The sequence below is a fragment of the Balaenoptera musculus genome, chromosome X, assembly GCF_009873245.2.
Source record: "Balaenoptera musculus isolate JJ_BM4_2016_0621 chromosome X, mBalMus1.pri.v3, whole genome shotgun sequence".
Classification (NCBI taxonomy): Eukaryota; Metazoa; Chordata; class Mammalia; order Artiodactyla; family Balaenopteridae; genus Balaenoptera; species Balaenoptera musculus.
The window spans coordinates 90,772,389-90,795,665 of record NC_045806.1 but is presented as its reverse complement, the minus strand read 5'-3'; the positions used below and the strand labels follow the sequence as shown (position 1 = coordinate 90,795,665).

Below are 23,277 nucleotides of genomic sequence, written 5' to 3'. Positions count from 1 at the left end.
CCTTCCCTGTGTCTGGTCAAGCAGTTGCCCTTAAACAGTCTGCCAGGCCTGAAATGAAATGCAGATCCGTTCCATCCTGGCATGCTAGGGGGGCCCCCCTCCTGGGAATCCTTTAGTCAGTGGAAAGAACCAGCCCCCACCTGGGGGGCTTCCCCACCCTAACCCTGATAAAGGCCTGTTAATCATTCCCCTGCAAACTGTGATGAAGGGGGTTCAGCACGAATGGACATTCATGCCAAGAATGCAGCCCTGCCTAGAAATCTCAAGACAAAGCTGAATGCCCAGCTAGAGACAGCCTGGAGCTTTAGAATCACACCCCAGAGGTTCACATCTCTCCTCTGCCACTACGAGCTAGGTAACTCTAGGCAAGTCACTTAACCTGTCTGAGCCTCAGTTTCCTCATCCACAAAATGGGCCTAATGATAATACGATACCCAATTCCTACTATCAGTTATCCATAACTCTTGACAACGTTCAAAAGGCTAATGGATATACTCTTAGCACAGTGCCTGCTAAGTAATCAGTACATGGGAGCTACTGAAGTTATTATTTGGACCAGATGTGGCTTTGAGATCTCTCAGTGATAGGTCAAGACTTAACAGCGGTGCATCCCTGCCCTCTTGTTGAATTAAGGTTTTCATATGTCAGGTTTGCTTAAAGCAAGGCCTACCTGCAGGGCATTCCCTGAGCTGGTGATTCATGGGTGGGATGCATTCCACCCACCTATTTTAAGCTGTTCTACATTTTCTTCCCCTTGACATGGATGTGTTTACACAGAGGAGGACAGTCCCAGTCAAAACAAGATGAAAATACACTGCTGGCTGGGAGCCCCAGGCTAACTGGTTTCAGGTCCTCTCTCAGCTGTCAGCACCTCACAACAGAGCCACGGGGGTGGGGGAACCTGCCCAGCCCTACTCCCCTGCCTCCCTCCATCGGCCCAGCTCTGCCTGGTATCAGGCAGTTGGCCATCACCTGGTCAAGCTAGAGTGGGGTTCTGGGGCTGAGGTTTTGCCAGTTTTACAAGGGCAAGAAGGAGGGGTGCTGAGGGGCAAGGGCTGCCCTGGCCAGCTCTGGTGTGAGTATTGTGTCTGCCGCCAGGGTCGCCTGCTACACAGGCAGAGAAGGCAACTGCCAACAGAGAGTGGTGGAAAATGGCCAAAGAAATCTCCCCCCAGCAACCTGACCTCCTGCCTGGCATTTCCCCCACTGGACTCATTCCTCTGGGTCAACAGGAGGCTCTTGGTAAAAAGAAATTACCCTGGGGAAGGAGAACCCATCAACCCCTTATCAGTCACAGAGCCTTCCTGGGGGTCAATTTCTCACCTATGCCAACTTATCAGTGAGTCAGTAGGACTTGAGGAGGAGATTTCCAGGGAGGATGCTTTGATGAGCATGCAAGCAAGATCCCCCGGACGGGAAAGCACTGAAGATAGAAACCCCCAGAAGGGCTTGGACATATATATATATCACTGCTCCTCACGGCCTCTTCAGAACAGTTCGCTTGTGTTTACCAAGAAGAGCAGGAGAAAACAATCTCCTTTGTCATAAACTCTGCTACTCAAAGCTGCCCACTCAGGCAGTTTGGTTTCTTTACAGTGAGTCCAGGAATATTTGGGCACATTTGCCTGTCCCCTGAAAGCCTAAGGCCACCAGTTAGCCAGGACCCATTGTATGGCCCACCCCAGGCAAGTACCCCCCTAGTCTATACTTAGTCAGCCTGGGTCACTTCTCCCAGAAGCCCCCCAACTATTCGGACCACAGTGAGCAGGTCATCATGTTCCTTCCCTGAGAAAAACTAAATAGTTCCCCTTCTCAGAAAGACCTTTCATTTTAATAGGGATCCTCAAGACTTCAAACCCAAGGATGACATTAATGGTGAGAATTTCCTTTATGTTGCCGGTCATCAGGGTATTTTTAGTCAGGATGGGTTTTTTATCTGCAACCCCCCCCCCCACCGCATCGTTCCAGTTATATGGCTGTCACTTGCTCAGAATCAGGCTTGCTAGCCTGAAATCCCTCTTTGATGTTACTGCCAGCTGAGACTTGGCTGCCCTCCTCCTGGGCTTCATCACCCTCTACTGCTCCCTGTGGGTGCCCTGTTCCCAACTGACCCAGCCCCTCCAGCTAAAGATGGAAACTGACCAAAGTCCCAGCATTAGTGCAGAACCAGCAGCACACACACGGGTGAATTACCCCTTTTATTGAAGAGGTCGGGCCTTGGTTCCAGGTCATTAGTGGCCACTTACTCAATTAAATTGTGTTTGGGTTGGGTTTTCCAAGTATGTTTGATTTTCACCAGTCTTTCGTGTTTTTAACTGCAGAGTTGCTCTCGTACAATGATTGTCCCCAAATTAACATGTTAACAGGAGGCAAATTCATAAATTTGCCTATAGTTCTTCCCTGTGGAGGCCATTAGCCAAGTTCTAATACTTATCTAAACCTTCTCTTTACTTATTAAGCACATGTTTATGGCATTGAGACTGTGTGCCAGGCACTAGTCCAGACCCTGGGGGTACCGTGATGAATAAGATAAGCCCCTGCCCTCAAAGAGCTTGTATTCTAGTCTAGAAAGCCAGTCACTGCTCACTTGAGACCATTTGCACTGTCCGCTTCCAGTGGTCATGATCTTATCTCGCTGTGCCTTCGGTCCTGCTTGAAAGACTAGGGGTCCTGCTAATTACTGACTGTGCCATTGGAGAAGCTCTCAAGGCCAAAACTTTATGCAAGTTACAAGTCCTCTGTGGGGGAAGGATTGCTAAGACCCTCAAGACGCGAAATTTTTTTTTTTAATAACATCACTTTTTTTAATTGAAGTTAAGGACAAAAGCTGGTCACATTCAGAGATTAACAGGCCTCATCCAGATGGTTAAAACCATCTTCTCTTTCTTGGTTAACCATCTCCTAATTTCAAGTGATTTCCACAAGTTCTCTGGAACCATCTGAAATTGTCCTTTGAGGAGATCCACCACACCACCGCGTGGCAAAGCTTGAGCAAACGCACTGCCGGACACACCTCACTGGATATCATCATCGTCAAAGAGATTTTCAGAATCATTAAAAAAGTCTGCACGAACTGCCTTTTCATTGGCTTCCAAGTCCATCAGGAGCCCTGTGCTGCCTCCTGCCTCGTCCAGGTCCATGAAGGGCCCGGCACCCTCAGGAAGCATCTCGTCCACCACCTGCTTCACCTCCGCCTGCCAAGACACTAAATTTTGAATGTTGATTCCATCTGAACATCAGTCCCTCAAACTATGCCCCTCCCCATAGGCAGTATCCATAACTTGTGAAATCATGGAAACAACAAACTGGAACTGGACAGGAAGTTAGAAATGCTGGACTTTGAAACAGCATTGATAGGACTGCTCATTTGGTGAGCCATTTTGCCAACAGCATTTGAGGACCAGGGCCCTTACTCATCATGGCACATATCGCATTCACGTGGCCCTTTTTACTACCTGAAGAACTCAGCTATGCCGCCTACAGGATATCCACCATGTCTGGAAGCATAGGCACATATATATATTGTTGTCAAGGACACCATCAGTCTGCAGAAACGATGCAGTATTATCTCCATTTCCAGACTTTGGGGAGTCCATAAACATATACACCTTGTGTGTTGTTTATGTGGGGTAGGGGGGCATCATTCCCATTTCATGAACGAGGAGCTAGCAGCATAGGGGATTTAGAAGCCTTCTAAGCAGTTCTGGGGGTCTGGTGGTAAGGTAGAAAAGGAACTCTGGCCTTCTGACGTATTTTCTTCCCACTTGACCTAGTTCATTTAGAATGGGTGCTAGAGCTGCGTTTCTCAGGGAGCACCTACCCTGGCATACACACTAGGAGAGTCGCTCTCAATTCTTCTTGTCATTACTTTCTGTCTGAGGACTCAGCTCCATGGGCCAAGCCCATTATTGCAGCAGCCTATTGTTAGAGAGAAATCACCTGGTGACAAGACAGATGCCTCTGGATTGTCTCCCAACTGTGTTCAGGCCCCACTGCCCCCAGATGTCCAAGGAGTGTCTGTGAAACTCCCTTTTCTCAACTGCTGAGCTAGTAACTGTCTATACTTGGCCTTTCCTCAGTTTCCATGTTTACTTTAGCTCTTCTGCAACTCTGTCAACAAACGCCACAGTATTACTAGTTTTAGCAAATAGCAGGATGTCAGAACTGTTGACCAGGATTTGTTACTTTGCTGTTAGAGCTCTATCCTAGGACACAGGGGCCAGTGTTCCTCTTATTTTTTAAGGTGTATGAGCTTTGCCTTTCCCAGGCAGGCCCACCGAGCTCTGCCCAGTCTATAGGCCTTCAAGGCTGCTCACTGCCAAGGCTCCACCCACCAAGACCTGGGCCCTTCTGTCTTTGCTTGGTGGTACAAAGACATCTGTAAGTAGATTTTTCAAAAACTCAATGCAAATACTTTGAACTTTCCGTTTTTGTGCCTTAACCCTTACAGTCTTGCAGTGGCCTTTAAAGGAAGTCTGTACTTGCTAAGGCAGCTTCGGGGCTTAACATTCATGTGGAGAAGAGCGAGGGGGGGATTTTAGGCTGGCACTAAGAATTTCCAGGCTTTTGACCCAAAGTATCTTTCTCTTCCAATCCCACCCCCAACACTGCCTGTCTCAAGGAACAAGAAAAGAGGTTAAAAGGGTCACTCTGTTGCTGACAGGCAACCAGGAAGTCCAGGCCTTGGGGGAAACATAGCCTTTGTTTATTTAAGCCCCAAACCTAGCAGGCAGTGTAAATTAAACATAAAAATAAAATAAAATACCGAAACACAGGCTGGATGCGTACCACAGAGAGCAGTGAATTCCCTTGGGAGAGGGGAGTCAGTGAGCCGCAGGGGCGCCCTCCTTGCCCAGGAGGCACTCGCAAGCCATGGGATGGGATGCGGACGGTAGGGGCAGGGGAGCGCAAGGCTTGGCTCAGGGTTGGGATGGGCACGTTTGCAGAGATCCTGGCAAGTCTTTGTAGTCAGCCCCAGCAAGCTCCTGAGGGGGGAATGAGTCACAGCCCTCCAGCCAGCCTCGGAATGGATCCACGTTTGACCAGGCAGGGACAGCCACAGGGCTGGAGGAGAGCTGGCTTTTGCTGAAGGGGGGGTAGGGCAGGTTAATTGACCAGACTGTGCTGTTGGAGAAAAATCAGCCCCTCCCCGTTCTCTCCCTCTCTCCGGGTTCTTCTCCCTTCCCGCCCTGTGATGCCTGCCCCCCACGCCTCCAACCTCCCAGGCCAAGAGTTCCCACGGACAGCTGTGAAGTGTCTTAGAAGCAATCTGTTCCTCAGAACAGAGAAGCCAAATCTGCCGAAGGTTGATTTATAAATCAGAGCAAGTTTGGGTTATCTTTCTAATAGCAGCTCTCATTCACGTTCTGATCAAGTTTTCAGGAGTGAGAGGGAAAGAGGTAGCCAAACGTGACAGGGAAGGAGATGACTGAACAGATGTTAGGCTCAGAATATGCTGAACCCCATCATCGTGTGTCATACAGAGTGGGTCGTGGTGACCGTGGCACTTTGGGGACTTTTTGGGTAGATCCTGTCTTGGCTGTCACCTGTAGGCCAGTGGTTCCCAAAAGCAGTTCCATGGACTGGGGCCAGAAGAGCTGCATCCACATCTCCTGAAAGCACCCTTCTCAAGCTTCAGACATATCCCACTAGATTTTCTAGGGCTGGAGCCCAGGACGTCCGTACTCTCCTCACCTGGACCCATTTCTTTCCCTCCGCAGCCCACCAGCAAGGTGTCCCTGCTATGTGTTTAGTCATCTTCTGATGCTGATCCGCCACTGACTACTGTGTGGAAAGTAATACAGAAATTTAGTTCATCCCTATTTAAGTATTTGTAGCTGATCGTGGCAGAATGTGGTACTTTCCCAGGGCTTTTGCATTGGAAGAAAAAACTTTCCTAATTCCTCAAAGTGTAAAGAATTCCATTATAACTCAAAGGTATGACTCCGAGGGTGACGTTTGTAGGCACTGCAGTAGTCCGGTCAGGCAAACAGCTTGGACTGAGAGGAATTTTTCTCAGTGCCATTCAAATCACACTTCTCAGGTCGTCAGTCACATGTGACATCTATGCCAGGCCTGGCTCTCTTTAGAACTGTCCTCGTGAGGAGCCTATGGGAATCATTTCCTAGGCATTCACATGATCGATTGTACACAAATGGTGCTTGTTTTTATTTCTCTTTCATTTGAATGTGTGATTGACATCTTTGAAAACTGTGGACCTGGCAGCACCAGCACTTGCTGTGCCCGGTGTACAGTGTGAAGCGTCTCAATCTGGTTCCCCCTATGCCCACCTGACTTCCACTCCAAGCTTCCCCCCAAGAGCCTGTCACCTATGACCCCTGCACAGCACGCAGCCAGCTCTGGATGTCAGAGAGAGCAGAGGCCACGGCTTGTGACACTCTGGCTGGGTCGCCAGTGTCCTGCCTTGCCACTTTGCCATGTCCTATTGCTTTACTACCCCTTTGGGGGGTCACAAAGCTGGCATCAGGAGAGAGAGAGAGACAGAGATGGAATGATGCCCTCTGCGTGCCTAGCTCTGTGAATTAGACTTTGTCAAAGGCTGAACGGGTGTTTGCATAAACGTGTGTGTGTGTGTGTGTGTGTGCGCGCTTGTGTGCCGCTCTTTCTTCCTGATAAGGTGTGTGTATTCCTTGTCAGCAATTCTCAAACCAGGCAGGAGGCCTTCCTTAACCCCTCCCCGCATGCCTTTGAGCTGCCTGGCTCTGTCCCCATGGCTGGGGCTGGGTGGGGGGCCCCCAGGGAGGAGCTTGCCTTGTTTCTCTCCTTTCTTTCTCTTCTCGGACTAGTGTGTCCCCTGCCCCTTCCTGCCACCGCCCCCCACCTCAGCTGGGCTGCCTTCTTTCCATCCAGGAAACCCAAGGGAGGGGGGAGGCGGCTGGAGAGCCAGAGGCCCTTTGCAATTACAGAGCCTCTCCTCACAAGTCACAGAGTCCCACAACAGTGGATCAAGGAGCTACCTCAAGTGAGCCCACGGTGAATAGCTCCGCTGTGAGTTAAACAAGGGCCTCGGGCGTACAATGTGAGAGCCTTGGGAGGCTCATAATGCTTACCCATCCTGGCCCAGGAGCCCCCGCGCCTGAAGAGGCCAGCGCTATTACCGTCGTTTTGTTCCCCAGGGAACCTGGACCACTTCAGAGGTCACCCATTCTATAGCGGGGCCCACAGGGGAGTCAGGTGCTGCACCTCAGAGCCCCTGGCCTCTTCACAGGCCCCTTGTCTGCTGGCTCAGCGTCCCCAACAAGATCCTCCTGCTTCTCGTCTTCCAGGCATTGCCAATAGTCCCAAGTCCTTCACATACCACTCAGAGTAACCCCGGCAACTGCCAGAAAAAAAAAGGCTTGGAATTTCGGCTCTTGGGACTGCTCCATAAAGCAAAAGGACTGGGGAGAGGCCCTGCCAGTGTCTCCCTGGCCCGGAGAAGCTGGTGTAGGGCTGGTGCAGACAAACAAACACGGAGAGTGGCCATGTTCTTGCTGCTTCCTTTCCCAGCCCCTGAGAAGGCTGTCGAGGGCCAGGAATCCCAGAAGGTGGGCCGTGATGAGGGAGTTTATTTGCCCACGTGAAGATGCTCGCTGGTCTGGGAAGGCCCTGTAGAACAAGGATAAGACCACGAGGAGCTAGCCGAAAGAGGAGGGCCAAGGAGGTTGACAGATAGAGGGGACCCCCTCCCCGTGCTAAACATAGACCCCCTTCTCAGAAGGAAGGGACTGGCAACTCAGAGACCCTTAAGGACCTGTGCTTTGTTCCCTTGGTTTACAAAGGAAGGGAATCAGAGTGAGGGACCCTGACACTGTTGGCCACCATGTCAGAGGAGCCTTGGGTCCCACAGAAATTCCACGTTTTGTGGCTGCTATGTTAATCCCCATCTAGATGGGCACAGACCAAACGACAGGGTGGGGAGAAAAAAGGCGGGCCCGATTCTGAGGACTGAAATGATGCCAGGAGTGATGGCGGTGGTGTGGCCCTCCCAAACCCCAGGCTACCCTCCTGAACACCCCCAAGCCCTAGGCTTTTTCCTGAAGTAAACATTTCACTGAGATCTAACCACTAGATAGACTTCAGAGTTCACCACAGGCCCAGGATATTCTGGAAAGAAGCACAATTGTTAACCTGCACTACCAGTTTGTTTGTTTGTTTTTAATTTCCCTGAAATGTGCCTTGTACTTTGAATAGGCAGTCAATCAACTTTGAATTGAGTTGAATTGAATTGAATTGAATGATAATGGCAACTAGTGTGGGATGGAGGACGGGATTCCATTTACCGAGGTTAATTTGACATTCTCTTTTTTCAGGAATATCTATTTCATAGTTGTAGATGGGTAATGGGGACGGTGGAAAATGAGAAGAGAGCTTAGAAAAATGATGGAGGGAAAAAAAAAAAAATGATGGAGGTAAATTGTCCCAGCTGCAAGGCAAAAGGAGAAGGGAGACAAGCATAAATATTGACACAAGGTTCATGAAATTTAAGATCCACTGAGCTAAATTGCATTCCTGGATAACGTTGCCAGTACTTCCGGTCTTGCTGAGATGCCAGGAGAGACTGCCTAGCCCCCATAGTTAGCCACCAAAGTTGGGGTAACAAAGGTGATTTGACAAGAGCCCTTTTTGACTTCTTTGAACGAGGGTCAGTGGAGTGGAGTGCCTTGTCCAAATGGGGTTTGGTTCTGCCTGTCAGCCCTAGTGTCACTGGGAGACTGTTTGTGAAGCTCACATTGGATCCTGTCTGGGAGGGAGCTGAAAGGCACAGTTCATTGCTCCTGCCATCATTCCGTGCCAGGGTTTGGCCCAAATCAGTTGCTAGAGCCACTTTTCCAAGACAGTGCCCCTCTCCACCACGATTCCTCTTGGGCTCCCTGCCGCCCACCACTGCCTTCTGCATCCTCCTCCCTGTTTTCCTGCCCCCCAAAGTCGACGTTCTGGGCCCTGGCCCTGCAGCGCAGTTCACGTGACCCACAGAGGACAAGGCACTTTGTCTGTCTCCGTCTTTCCTTCTTGCTTCCCTCCTTCTGGACTTTGGGGATTTTCCATGAGGCCAAAGTAAAGATGTAAGTGGCAGCATCCTTCCTGTCTATAGTCTCCCACACTGGAGAGGAACCGAGGGAAAGAGAGAAGAGTGAAGCCAGCACAAATTAAATGATGGCATTTCAGCCTCCTTATTCCCCCAGCCTCTTCAGAAAAAGGGACAAGTAAGTAATTAGAAGTAGACAGAGCTTCAGGCAGAAGGGGGCCGCCGTGGAGGGGTAGATGGGGAGGGTTGTTTTGCAGCCGCCTTGTCAACTGTGCTAGCACTCCGGTGCTCAGTAGCCTTTTTGATTTCCTTGTCCAGCTCCTAACGCAGCGTTTGCTTGGTGGCTTGTCCCGCACCTCTCGCATCGTGTCTTTTCCCGCTTCTCCTGCCACAAGGCCCTGTGTTTCGCCGGCAACATTGCCGAGCCTTGGGGGTGGAACATTCCCTGTAGAAAATAAGGAAGACTTGCCTATAAAGAGTTTCCTTTGGGCTGCGTGGTACACAATGCTTCGAGTGTGACAAAAAGGGAAGTGAGATGTTCCCCCTCCTCGCCGCCCCCTACCTACCGCACCCACCCTGAGTCTGCCTCCCACCCCTCGGCAGCGTGCTGAGATCCTGCCCACAGGTTCTGAGGCCCAGACTGCCCAGTCTCCGCCTTCCTGTGCCGTGGGAAACCGAAATAGGAAGGGCTCTTGTCCTAGAGAGTCTGGCTTTTGAAGTGGAACAGAACGGTGACGATGTTGAGACACTTCTTCCACTTCAAAGGGAACAAGTTGGCTTCCAGGGCCACCTGAAACGGCGGGAGCTGACCCCATCCTCCTTATGCCACCCTCCACCTACCACCTAAAAGGTCACCCTGAGAGAGGGAGGGTCAGCTGTGTCTGTTTAATCACAGAATCCCATAGCTGTAGGCCTAGAACCGAGAGCCGGCAAAGGACCTGGCTCATCAGCTGGGCGCTGTGACCGCGGTGGCTCTGGGTCCAGCCTACCACGTAACTCACAGGATGGAAGAAAGGAAATTTGGAAACACACATGTTGGAGTTGCTATGCTGTTGAATCCTTAGGCCACTGATTCCTGCCTGGGGTCCACCTCCAGAGACACAGGACGCTGAGAGCCTCATGGATCAGCACTTTACTCAGAAAAGTTAGATCAGATCACAGATACCCTATACAGCACAAGCTTCCACTCACTGCAACACTTGGCTCAGCTATTCTGGGCAGAGGAATTTTCTGGTGTGCCGAGGGTTACACAGAAAGCCTTTTGGGTTCCTCCAACTTCTCCCTCTCCCCCTCCTATCTGCCCCTGTCTCCCCTACCCCTGCTGTTTGAAAATCTTTCTACAGGGACGTTTAGGTTGGTGGTCTTCCTTTAGCAAAGCCTGCGATCCAGGGATCCAGCCATTATTTGCGAATTGAGAATCATAAGGCCTCAGGGTGAGCTCTTCTCACTATTGGTTGGTGAACTAGAGGTGCAGAGGGGACGAGAGATTGGCTGAGTGTGGGCTGAACCTGGGACATCCTTTCAAAGTTGTTTTTCTGAAACGAAATCCCTGATATGAGCTTGTTTTCTTGTTGGTTTCATTCTCCTAAAAGCTGAGCACAGCAGGAATATGGGGGAGAAAGAGTTAATTAAGGGTGCCAGTTATGAACTGGAGATTGACTGGGCTGTGATTATTATTACGAGACTCCATACCTAATTTGGGGCGCTGTGTAGTCCATTCTGGGAGCCACCTGGTTGGACTCATAGTTCCTATTTCCTAGGCAGAGAGGGCTTTCTTTGAGGACTGCGTGGCTGCCTTTTGAAATAATGCAGGTGAGCAAAGCCGTGTTATAAAGCTCATTTGGACACTTTGGATATTCTTCCGGTCCCCCATGCTGCTGGAGTCCTAGGAGTACTTCCCCTGCCCCTCACCTTTTCTTCCTCTGCACCACTTTCCTGGCACCTCCAACCCATCCCCCAACTGCCTTGACTCACTCATTCAACAAACCTACTCCCTGCCCCCACTAGTAAGTGTAGTAAGAACAAACTTGATCTCTACGTCAGGAAGACCTGAGCTGGAGTCCCAGCTCTATGATTTATTAGCTGTGCCACCACCTTGGGCAAGGTAGCCTCTCAGACCCTCGGTTTCTTCATCTGTTAAATGATGGTGACAGCGCCTACACCACAGGGTTTGTGACTCAGCCAACACAGCGTCTGGCCCATAGCCGTTGCTCAGTTAATGGTAGCTGTTATTGTCGGCGGGTCTCAAAGCTTACTTCTAAATTTATTTATTTATTGATTTTTGGCTGTGTTGGGTCTTCGTTTCTGTGCGAGGGCTTTCTCTAGTTGCGGCAAGCGGGGGCCACTCTTCATCGCGGTGCGTGGGCCTCTCACTATCACGGCCTCTCTTGTTGCGGAGCACAGGCTTTAGACGCGCAGGCTCAGTAGTTGTGGCTCATGGGCCTCGTTGCTCCGCGGCATGTGGGATCTTCCCAGACCAGAGCTCGAACCCGTGTCCCCTGCATTGGCAGGCAGATTCTCAACCACTGCGCCACCAGGGAAGCCCCGAGCTTATTTCTAATTGAAGTGTAATTAATGTACAATTCAAACACAGCCTTGCTAGAAAACTTCACCTGTTTTTTTTTTTCCCCTCCCCAAACTACCTGGATTTCTATGCCTCTGTCTCCATATAAGGGAGTCCCCATTGAAGGAGCTGGTTTTTCTTCTGTCCTATGCCCTGTTTTCCTGGTAGTGTTTTTTCCCTGCCGACCCGGCTTATTTATCTCTTTTTTTCTTTTCATCATCTCCCTTGGAATCTTGGGGTAGGTAGCAATAGTGAGTTGAGGAAAGATTTACAAGCCAATGAAAGGTCAACTCAGACTCTTCCTGGACCAAGAAAGCTCTATGTGACACAGAGGGCAGATTAATATATCAGGGAATTCCAGTATCAGTTAAGCTCCAGATTTAAGAAGGTTTGTTTTTTATTTTTGCTCAGATAATGTTCTTGATGACCTATAAATGTGATCTGCACTTTGTTCTGTCTACTACACGCAGCTTAGCGTGAACACCTTGTTCAGGGAGTTTGTGACCTGAAGGTAACGTGATATCCTGAGATTGGGATTGTCTCCCAGCTAAACCGGGGTGAAGGAAATCACCATCCTGGGCTAGTACAGTAGGTTTGCTTGGGTAGATCTCTTTGTCGGTCCTTTGCAAATAGAATGGCCCTTGTGCACGTATTACTACTGGTGGGATCCAGTGGGAGCTCCACATCATAGTGAAAAGCTGTTCAGTGGCATGACTGCATGGGCAGCCTGAAGAAAATTAAGGCCTTCAGACTGGGCTTAACCGGGGCCTTGGCCAGGGCGTCTGTGCCAGGTACCTGGTTAGGTGAAATATCCTGAAGCAAATAATAATTACCTTCTTTGCTGATAAGAGGCCCCAGTACTTTTCCAATAGCTTGATTGCACTAGGGTATTTCTTTGGACCATAGCCTGAATCACAGACTGATTCATGGGTACTGGCCCTAACTCCATCCAAACTATTGTATGTGTGGTGAAACTCAATGTTCTCCTTATGGCCCTGAGTTGGTGTAAATAATACCCCCAGTTGCATCACCTGTCCCTTGTTTGGTCTAGGTTGCTCCATCTGGCTGCAATTCTGCTTCTGACCACCAGGTGGCCTCACTTAGGAAAGAGCATGATAAAAGGACCTCAAGCCTCTGATGGCTTTTTTTTTGTTTTAAGCTTGACGTTTAAAAGAATGAAAATATATTTTGATGGAAACATGTGTAACTCTTAGTAGGCAACAATCACCTCATTTTCCCTGTAACTTGGAATCTGTTTGTTTGTGAAGTACCCTGTACCCCGTGTGTTGCTGGATCCATCACAGGGTGGGTGTTCTCCTGGGATGGTTTGTATTTAGCCTTGGTTTGTAGTTTTGCTGTCATTTGCTGTTCATAGGACAGTAACAAAATCTTGTTTTTAAAAATAGGAAGATGAGATCCTGGATGATGTTGAATAGGGTGTTGAGACCAAAGAGAAAAGGGCTGGCATCTTGTGGTCACTGCAGTGCCCACTCCCCTACCGTCTCCTCCCCACCTCCTCTGTCACCCATCTGGCCCCCAGCTGACCCCTTGTACATGTTCCCCCACTCATCTGAGTTCCTGGACACTTACGCTCTCCTCCATACATGCACACTGGCATGTACAGATTAGCTAGTCCGTGCATGCCACAGATCTGTGCATGTGTCAGTACATGGACAGGTACATCCGTAGAAGGAGGTGAGTGGATAGATGCTGGGGATGGGGGCAAGCCAGTGGGCAAGCTGGCTGGGTGAGGGGACATGCAACTGACAAAGTCTGTGTGCAGGAGAGAGGCTGAGAAGGCAGGCGCCAGGAAGGAGTGAGGGTCCTGATGGTGAGGGCGGGTGTCCAGGGAGGGCGGCCTGTGATGGTGCTGCAAAGACACGGGAGGTATGCTGGCTGACATCCGAAGAAGAGCTTTTAAAACCAGCGCCGCCCTCTACTGAACGCTTTCTACCTCCTGTAATGGCATTTGTACTTCTCATTTCTCTAAGAAATCAGCTCCATTTGGTTTTTACCAATCTCCAGAGCCCTCTTTGGAGATGCCAGTTGGCACAAGAAAGTGCTGAACTGTTTACAGTCCCAGACTAAGGTTCAGGGAGGGGATGTGGTTTAACTGAGCCACAAAGCCCGGTACAGGACTCATTTGCATGCCGCTGACGCCATGTGACGCAGCCGGCTCCTCCTATATAAAGAAGAAGGAGCCGAAATATCTCCGAGTCTGGGTTGGACTGGCGGCCGTGGAGTTTGTGACACACCAGGTGACACCCCTCGAGTCACTTCCCTTCAACTCTGGAACGCCCGCCCGGCTTTGGGTTCGCTCGGCAGCCTTCGCCCCCCTCCTAGCCCCAGGGCCCGACGCGCAGAGCCCAGCCCCGTCCAGCGCGCGCCAGCAGCCGGCGGCCGCCCAGCCCGCCCAGCCCAGCCCGCAGCCCGGCCAGCCCAGCCCGCAGCCCGGCCAGAGCTCCCCGGCAGCCCGAGCCATGAATACCGAAATGTATCAGACCCCCATGGAGGTGGCGGTCTACCAGCTGCACAATTTCAACATCTCCTTCTTCTCTTCCCTGCTTGGAGGGGATGTGGTTTCCGTTAAGCTGGATAACAGGTAACCCCTGGCCACAGCTCCCGAGCCCGGGCGCCGGCGGGGGCTGGGCTGAGAGCGGGATCTCCGAGCGAGCCGTGCGCCGCCGGTCCCCGTTCCCCGCGGTGCAGCATCCTGGGAAGGGGCGGGGGTAGGGGACGCAGGGAAGTAGGGGGGGTCACCTCCGCGCTGGGATCCGCCGTCGGAGCGTCCCTGCGGCCGCTGCGCCGTAAGAACGAGCTGCTGCAGCCGGGGGCGGAGGCAGAGGGGCAGTGGGCCTGGGCTGGGCTGGGCAGGGGGTCTGGCCGCGCGCCGTGCGCCGCTGGGGAGCAGGCCGGAAGCTGCCGAGCCGAGGAGGAATTCCTAGCTAGCTTCGGAGCTCGGTAGGTTTGCCCGGGACCTTCTGGGCCGGCGCCGGAATGGGCTGGCGGCCGGGGACTCCCTGGGCCGCGCGCCCCCATTGTTTGCATGTCGCCGAGCAGGCCTCGCTGGCCCGTGCGCCCCCGGACCCGCGCGCTGCTCCACGCGGAGCTCTGGGCGGCGGCGGCGCGGAGCCGGTCTGGGTGGGGAGGTGCAGCTTCCTGCAGGGGCCAGAGACGGACCTAGGGACAAAGTGCCCGGAACTTCGGGCCAGCGAGGCGATAGAGGAAGAGCTGGGGCAGATGGAGGGCTCTGTGGCCACTGCTGCCAGGTACTCAGACTGGAAGCAAGTGGGTAACGCGGTCGCTTTCCTTTTTGTCTTGGCAGTGCCTCCGGAGCCAGCGTGGTGGCCATAGACAACAAGATCGAGCAGGCCATGGTGAGTGGCATCACTGCGTCATTCCCATCCCCAGACCTGGCTACTGCTTATGTAACTCAGGGTGGCAGTGAGCGGGTGGGTGCAAAAGCCAAGAGCCTGAGGAAGCTGACAGCCTGCCTCCTATCCCCTTGGAGGCCTTAAGTAGAGTCCCATCAGAGTGGCACCTTTTAGGGCATTTCCAGTCCACCCTTGCTGGACCCTCTCCTTTCCTCCTCCTTCTCCCATCCCAGGGCTTTGCAGCAGCCTCTGGCTCCCTCCTGGGCCCGTGGCAGGGCAGGGAGCTCAGACCCTTGGATTTGTCTGCATCCCACAGTTGGCAGGGGCCAGAGCTCATTGGATGCCACCGCACTGCAGTGCCTCTGCAGAGCCTGGGCTGGGGTCAGGAGTTGGGAGGAAACAGGAAGCAAAGCACCCCACCCCTTCTCCCTCCTTCACCAGGTAGAGGTCGTACTCCACCAAGCAGCCAAAATGGCTGCAGGAGACTGGGGCCTCCAGCAGTTTTAGCAGACACTTTATTGTGCCCCGGAGCCTAATGACACAGCTCCCCGCCCCCAGTGCAGTCATCCGAATTCAGAGAGGATGAAGCCATCCGGGTACCTTCCCCCAGGGCCAGTGTCCTTTCGGGCCAGGCTGCAGGACAGCTGCAGCTCAGTATGCTGGGTCCTGTGGAGAGGAGGAGACTCCAAAAGAGCCCATTATATTCTCCTGGTGGAGATGGGTAAAGGAGACCAACAGTACGGGGTGCATTGCAGGTGTTCCTTGGGATCTGGGCCAGCCGCGGGACCTTATGTGGAAATGGGGATATAGCATACCACCGGCAACCAGCAGAAGTCTCACCCAAAAGTCTCGCAGGAGGCCAGCTTTGAAAGTCATCAGAAACTTACAGGGGGGAATTCCTATGTAGTTCAAAGCTGGGCTCCCAACTCAGGCGTGGCCCCGATCACGCAGCTCTCCTGAGCGAGGGTTTAGGTGCTTCGGAGAAAGGGGCAGGAGGACCAGGGCTGCGGGGCCAGCGTGCTGAGGGGCTGCTGAGGGAAGGCTGGAGGTTGGCAGCATGAGGGACAGCGCAGGCGCCCCAACGGCCAGGAGAAGGTGCCGCAGAGGGGCTGCCGCGGCTAAGGATAGCTTTGTCGTGATCTCCTCCGGGACAGGATCTGGTGAAGAATCATCTGATGTATGCTGTGAGAGAGGAGGTGGAGATCCTGAAGGAGCAGATCCGGGAGCTGGTGGAGAAGAACTCCCAGCTGGAGCGTGAGAATACTCTCTTGAAGACCTTGGCGAGCCCAGAGCAGCTGGAGAAGTTCCAGTCCCGTCTGAGCCCCGAGGAGCCAGCTCCCGAAACCCCAGAAGCACCTGAGGCCCCCGGTGGTTCTGCGGTGTAAGTGGCTCTGTCCTCAGGGTGGGCAGAGCCACTAAACTTGTTCTACCTAGTTCTTTCCAGTTTGTTTTTGGCTCCCCAAGCGTCATCTCACGTGGAGAACTTTACACCTAGCATAGCTGGTGCCAAGAGATGTCCCAAGGACATGGCCACCTGGGTCCACTCCAGTGACAGACCCCTGACAAAGAGCAGGTCTCTGGAGGCTGAGTTGCATGGGGCCTCGTCACCCCAAGCCAGCGAGCCTCTGATGCCACCGCGCCCTGGGGGCTCCCAGGGCCTGGGCAACTTAGCTGCAACTGGCAGAGGAGAAAGGTAGTTTGAGACAGGCCGCCAGTTTGCTCCAGAAAGTCTTAGGGGTCTGTTTTTTCATTTCCATGGACATCTTCAACAGCTTCACCTGACAACGACTGTCCTGTGAAGAAGCCACTTGTGGTTTAAGCAGAGGCAGCCTCTCTCTCCTCCCCTGCCTCGCCAAGGCAGGGCCACAGTTGGGAGAGATTGAGCCAAGTCAGCCTTCTGTTGGTTAATATGGTGTAATGCATGGCTTTGTGCACAGCCCAGTGTGGGATTACGGCTTTGGGATGACCGCTTACAAAGTTCTGTTTGGTTAGTGTTGGCATAGTTTTTCTATATAGCCATACATGCGTATATATACCCGTAGGGCTAGATCTGTATCTTAGTGTAGCGATGTATACATATACACATACACCTACGTGTTGAAGGGCCTAACCAGCTTTGGGAGTACTGACTGGTCCCTTATCTCTTAAGGCTAATTCTTTGACTGTGTTCATTTACCAGGTTGATCCAGTTTGTCCTTTAGGTTAAGTAAAACTAAAGAGTAAAGGCAGGGAGGGGAGGCCACCCTCTGAATGCCTTGCTGCTGCAACCTTTGCCCCATCTGTCCCCTGAAGACGTGTGAGGTCCTCTTTTGAATGCCAAACCCACCATTCACTGGTGCTGACTACATAGAATGGGGTTGAGAGAAGATCAGCTGGAACTTTACATTGTCATTCGAAAACATGTTTGTGTTTTTTTTTTGTTTTTTTTTTTTTTGTGGAAAACTTGCAAGTGAACAGAATGGTTAGCTTGCCGGTGTCCTCTTGTGGACAAGGGATAGACAAGGGAATGGCTTTGACCCGACGGTGCCTGGGTGATGTGCTCAGGGAGCTTGTCTCTAGGGAGTTCTGTGGCAGTGAACACTTTCCACTTTCTGACACCTTATCCTGATGTTATGTCTCCAGGATTTGGACTTTGATTTTTCAAATGTAGCTTGAAATTTCAATAAACATTGCTCTTTTTTTTTTCTAAAAATAAACCTGGTGTCTTACTGAGTTTAAAATGGAGTGGGCGGTAGGGGCCCCACAGGTGGTCAGGGGCACTGGTTTTCTGACTCGCTGTCCTTTCACGGGCACCCCCTGAGTGGCAGGCCTGTGCTACAGCCATGATCTTGTGTAACTGTCACAACACCCCCATTGTACGGGTGAGGAGGCTGAGGCTCAGCCCGTTTAAGTGACTTGCACAAAGTCACACAGCTATTATGGCGAGTTGGGACCCAATCTTCCATCCATCCCTCTCTCCTGCTCCTGCTTTCATGTAACAGCTTCGGAGTGAGTGGCGAGGTGACTACTAACACACAACTTCAGCTCGAGGGGGTGATTCGGGAGGAAGGGTACCCCAAGAAGGTCCAAAAGAAAAGGACAGGGGGTCCATGTGAGGGAGCAAGAAGAGAGGAACTGAATAAACATGAGTGGGCCCCTTCCCTCTTTTGAAACATCATCCGGATTACTTGGTGCGTTCCCTTTGATACCAATCCACAGGAGACCCCTGACATGGGCAAAGGAGCTAAGAGGGCCTTAGTGAGAAAAGGACACAATGTACGCGGTGGCCCAAACCCCATCCCTCTCCCCCAAGGAAAGATGCTCTCAAGCCCTGCTGCCCCACTTGTCACTGCTGAAAGTTCACTTACAAAACCCCCAGCCTCGTGGGCACGGCCAAGTCCAAGGATCCCGACTCCACTTCCCTCCTCTGCCTCTCTTTGAAGGTCATCCTCACCCATCACCCTTTCCCCGGCCCCGTGTCTCTGGCATCTGGAGTCCTGCCATTTCTGATTCTGGGCATTGTCTCCTCCACCACGCCCTAACCTGGAGCCACTATGGGCCCTGAGCTGTGTTCTAAGCCCCCTGGCTTCCCAAGGGAGGCTATCACCCCAAATGTGAGCGACTCCGTTCAATCTCAGCTTCCTATAACATATGCACCTCCCCCTTTGTCACTTGAAATTTAAAAGAACTCCTTGATTTTCCTGAGCCATAAACCTCAAGGACCAAGAGGTCTTGGCTCCCTTTCTTGCACCCGTCGCTGCCTAAATACTTTCCAAACGTCAGGCTTCCTTCACCGTAGAGGTCATACGTGTTGGCCTGTTCATTCCAAATCACTAAACCTCTTCTTAGAACGTTACAAACCCCTGCTTGCTGGCCTCTCAAATCCCGACTTCCCTCCCTGCTCCTCACCTCTCTATTCATGATGCCAAGTTCATTGTCTGCACCTGCCCATTTGATTGATTTTGGGGCTGTGCAGGTTTCGCAGTTGCTGGAATGGACACAGACTGAATCAGGCAGCTACTCCCCTAGCTTTCCCCACCCCTTGCCCCAACCGGGCCCTCCCCAGTTCCCACTTACTCCCATCCCCTCCCCCTCTCAAAAAGAACTGAGAGACTTCTCGACTCTTGGGCTCATCTGCAGACTTCCCACGCCCTGATTTCCAGCCAAACAAGAACCAACAGATGAAAAAAGGAATCTCAGAAGATGCCCCAGCAAGCATACAGCCCTCTCTGGTCATCTAGCCCTTCCCTACGAGAAAGGGGAAAAAACATACCCACAGTCACACAGTGGGAAAGAGAGAACAACTTCGCTTCCTAGGCAACCGTGACTAAACAGAGACAAACACTGCAACTTCTAAGGCCACAGCGGTTGCTAGAGTAGATAAGAGGAACTTTGTGGCTGTTTGTCAGTCACATAGAGGAGCAAGAAAACCAAGCAGGGGTGAGGAAAGGCAAAAGAACACTGCTCCTGGAAAGACCTTCACAGGCTTTGGGGTTCTGGGCTCAGCCGGTCCAGCTGGACCCAGAACAAGGAAAAGAACCAGAAGAGCAGCAGCCGTAATGGTCCCCTGCCTGGACATGCCCCCTCTCCCAGGACCCTCCTATCTATCATCTCATCTAATCCTCATGCAGCCGGCCCTTAGAAAAAGAGGCACTTAAGATTCACCTCCATTTCACAGATAAGAAAACTGAGAGCCAGAGAGCTCCGTGCTACTCCCACGGCTCCCACTGATCCCGTGGGGCAGTGGTTCCCACAGCCTTGTCAACAAGGGCGCCTTTTAAATGACAAAACTCTTCTCAGATCTCCCCCAACCTGAGAGTGGTTGAACTCTTAGTATAGTCATACCTCACTTTATTGTGCTTCGCGGCTACTGCATTTTGTTTTTTCCTTTCTTACGAATTAAAGGTTTCTGGCCACTGTGCGTCAAACAAATCTATCAGTGCCATTTTTCGAACAGCATTTGCTTACTTTCTGTCCCCGTGTCACATTTTGGTAATTCTCGCCATATTTTAAACTTTTTCACTATTGTTATATTTGTTATGGTGATCTGTGATCGGTGATCTTTTTGATGTTACTATGACTCACTGAAGGCTCAGTTGATGGTTAGCATTTTTCAGCAATAAAGTATTTTTTAATTAAGGTATGCACATTGTTTTTTAAGCCATAATGCTATCGCACACTTAATAGACTACAGTATAGTGTAAACATAACTTTGATATGCACTGGGAAACTAAAAACTTCCTGTGACTCGCTTAATTACGATATTTGCTTTATGGCCATGGTCTGGAACTGAACCCGCAGTATCTCCAAGGTATGCCTGTATTCTCTGAAAAAGAGAGAGAACACGTAATGGCAAGCAGTGACTGTGAATTCAATGGGGCTTTTAAAGGAACTTAACTGTATTCGCCACAAAAGCATAGAGGTGGATTTGAAAAGTAGAACAGAAATGTGGGTGGTAGATTATTTACAGACAAAGACCTCAAGGGTGCAAGGTGCAGGGCTCCCAGGCTGGAAACCACCACAGAAGAGGGTGTTTCTGGTTGGGCTCCAAGAAGGAACCCAGGGAGTGAGCAGATGAGGAATCGGGGCCACTGGGACATGGCGTGTAGGGAGAAGGATTCTAGAAAGACCATAGGAAATAACGTGCACAACCCAATGTCTCTTTTAGGGTATTTTGAAGTGTCCTAACATAATCCTACTTATCCTGGAAAAATCTTGATGTCAAATCTCACCTCCTCTCCTCCTAGTTGGTTAGAAATTAATGGACAAAATTATTGCTTTGTAGACAGCCTAGTTCCTCAGGTTGTCTCATGCAGAGCTGCTCACTGGAACCCAAATACTTAACAATTAACCACCTCTACTAGATCAGGCAAAGTTTGACAGAGAACTCCACCAGTTAGCTATTCCAAGCAGAAGTGGTTTCCAGGGAAGAGCTCGCTGGAAGGGGCCATCATAACAATGATTAAGTAATAATAGCTGACACTTACATGGCACTTACTTTGTGTCAGACAATGTTCTAGGCCCTTTTACTCCTATTGCCTATTTTAATCTTCTCCGCAAACCTATGAGGATGTACCATGAAGATCTCCATTTTACAGATGAGAGAACGAGAAGACGAAGGCACAGAGAGGTGAAGCAACCTGCCCGAAGTCCTATAGCAAGTGAATGGCCAGGCCACGATGGAGGGGAGGGGAGATGGATGCATTGAGAAACAGGCTGGAAAATCTCAACAGTTTTCATAATTCCCCCTAAGTCACCAGAGGTGTTCTGGGGGTGGGGAAGTAGAAAGGAGACCACCCCCAACTAGCAGAGGGACTAACATAAGATTAAAAATGACCAATGAAGCTGGCTGGATGGAGTGAATAGGAAAGGAGGAAAGAGGAAGAATGGGAGGCCAACTTGGCTGGCTCCCAGCCAGTTGAATCGAGCTGGGACCTAACGGGTCTGAGGGAGCCATGGTAAGCTTCTGAGCAGGGAAGTGATGTGATGCCAAAGATATTTGCAGAAGATGGGTCCTGGCAGCTGGGGAGGCTGGAGCAGAGAAAGGCTAGCCGAAGGCAAGCCAGCTGTTGCGGTAATCCAGGTGTGAGGTGATGAAGGCCAGCCGGGGCAGGGAGGGGGTCATGGAAAGGAGACAAAGGGACAAAGCCAAAAGGCACTGAAGGGCAGTGTTTCTCCAAGTGTGGTCTGCAGTCCACTCACCTCAGGTTTGTTGGGAAGTTGGTTTAAAATGCAGATTCCAGGCCCTACCCCCAGACTAAAGAGGGGAGCGGGCGGGGCTTGGGATTGATAACTCTAACAAGCTCCCCTGGTCATGCTGGAGGATGTGAAAGTTTGAGGAACCACCACTAAGTGAAAAAATTATCAGCATGACCTGGTAACAAAGTGAGTTGGGATGAGAAAGCAAAGTAGCCACAGGTCAAGGATGACTTGAAAGTTTTGTGTTTTCTCTTCTTTTTAACTGTGGTAAAACATATAGAGCATAAAACATACCATTGCAACCATTTTTTTTTTTTAATGAAAGCTTCTTTATTTATTTATTTATTTATTTTTGGCTGTGTTGGGTCTTCGTCTCTGTGCGAGGGCTTTCTCTTGTTGTGGCAAGCGGGGGCCACTCTTCATCGCGGTGCGCGCGCCTCTCACTGTCGCGGCCCCTCTTGTTGCAACCATTTTTAAGTGTGCAGTCCAGTGGTGTTAAGTACATTCACATTGTTGTGCAACCATCGTCACCATCCGGATATCTCCAGAACTTTCTCCTCCTCCCAAACTGAAACTCTGGACCCATTAAACACCAACTCCCCTTTTCCCCCTCCCTGCAGCCTCAGGTGACCTGAAAGTTTGGAGTCCGGAGGATTGGGAGACAATGGAAGCACTGAAGAGGCAGGGGTGTAGGAAAAGGCTGCAGATTTGCCAAGGGAAGATGAATTCCAATTTTGATCTCTGGCTGAGCTAAGCATATTTCCATATGGAAATATCCCAGAACCAGCCATGGAAAGAAATGTGAAGTCCGAGGCTGGAGCACCAGATGCGGGCGTGTCTGCGTGTCACAGGGGCTGGAGTGATGCGAGTGGACGTGCGCCCCAGGAAGTGGGTGCAGAGGAGGCCAAGCAGAAAGCCCAGAGCCACGCTTCAGGGACCGCCCACAGTGAGGAGGGAGGGCCGGCTGGGAGGTGTCAGAGAAAGACAAGAAAAGCCCCAAGGGAACACTGAGGTTTTCTGATCTCCTCCCCATCTTTATCTTTTGGTCTATTCTTTTTGACATTTCCTCTCCAGAGTCCTTAGCACAAACCCCACCGGCTTATTAAATTAAACTAATCCTTAAAGGTCATTTTGGGGTAGCATGAGGCAGCTGAGATAGTCTAGGAAGAGGAGTCAGGAGTCCTGGGCTGTTGTCCTGGTCTTTGGCTAACAAGCTATAGGACCTTGGGCAAGTCATTGGTGTCCTCGCCAGCCATGATGAGCTTCCCAATCTGCAAAACAAAGCAGTTACCCAGGATCGATTCTCAGCCATGTGCCTAGGAAGTACCCGGGCCAGGCAGAGCCCTCTGGCATGAGATATGTACAGCTACCTCCTGGCTCTAGGCCTCAGTTTTCCTTCCAGCCCCCAGATTCTATTCATCCTCATATCGAGTTCTTATCAAGTTGCTGAAGAAAAAGCCACTTTTAAAGACAGATACATGGCTCAGCACCCCGACACGCCACGTGATTTTGTAGAGGAAGGAATCACCTACAGCCTTATTTCCCAGCCTTTCTCATTGCATGAATCACTTCTGGTTGCCTCTGTTGTGACAACACACTTCCGAGCTCTGGGTCACCAAACTCACATGGGAGGG

General features: G+C 51.2%; 2 protein-coding genes across 5 annotated transcripts in view; one reads left to right on the top strand and one right to left on the bottom strand.

The window, feature by feature from the left end:
• The window catches only part of TSC22D3 (TSC22 domain family member 3), a 58,684-nt gene extending 41,023 nt beyond the window's left edge, over positions 1-17,661 (top strand). For 3 of the 4 annotated variants that reach the window (XM_036840580.1, XM_036840582.1, XM_036840583.1), the window contains exons 3-4: positions 14,917-14,968; positions 16,120-17,419. In XM_036840580.1, the coding sequence (XP_036696475.1) occupies positions 14,917-14,968; positions 16,120-16,350 (283 nt within the window). In that variant the 3' untranslated portion in view covers positions 16,351-17,419. Of the gene's footprint in view, positions 1-13,809; positions 14,194-14,916; positions 14,969-16,119 lie in introns of those variants that run through there. The other variant, XM_036840581.1, reaches the window with a different exon arrangement.
• On the bottom strand, positions 2,788-13,147 carry LOC118888909 (COP9 signalosome complex subunit 9-like). The gene is made up of 2 exons (XM_036840439.1): positions 13,091-13,147; positions 2,788-3,194 (listed from the first exon to the last, which is right to left on the bottom strand). The coding sequence occupies exons 1-2, from the start codon at positions 13,145-13,147 to the stop codon at positions 3,015-3,017; spliced, it is 237 nt and encodes a 78-aa protein (XP_036696334.1). The 3' UTR covers positions 2,788-3,014.
• Positions 17,662-23,277: the final 5,616 nt, after the last annotated feature.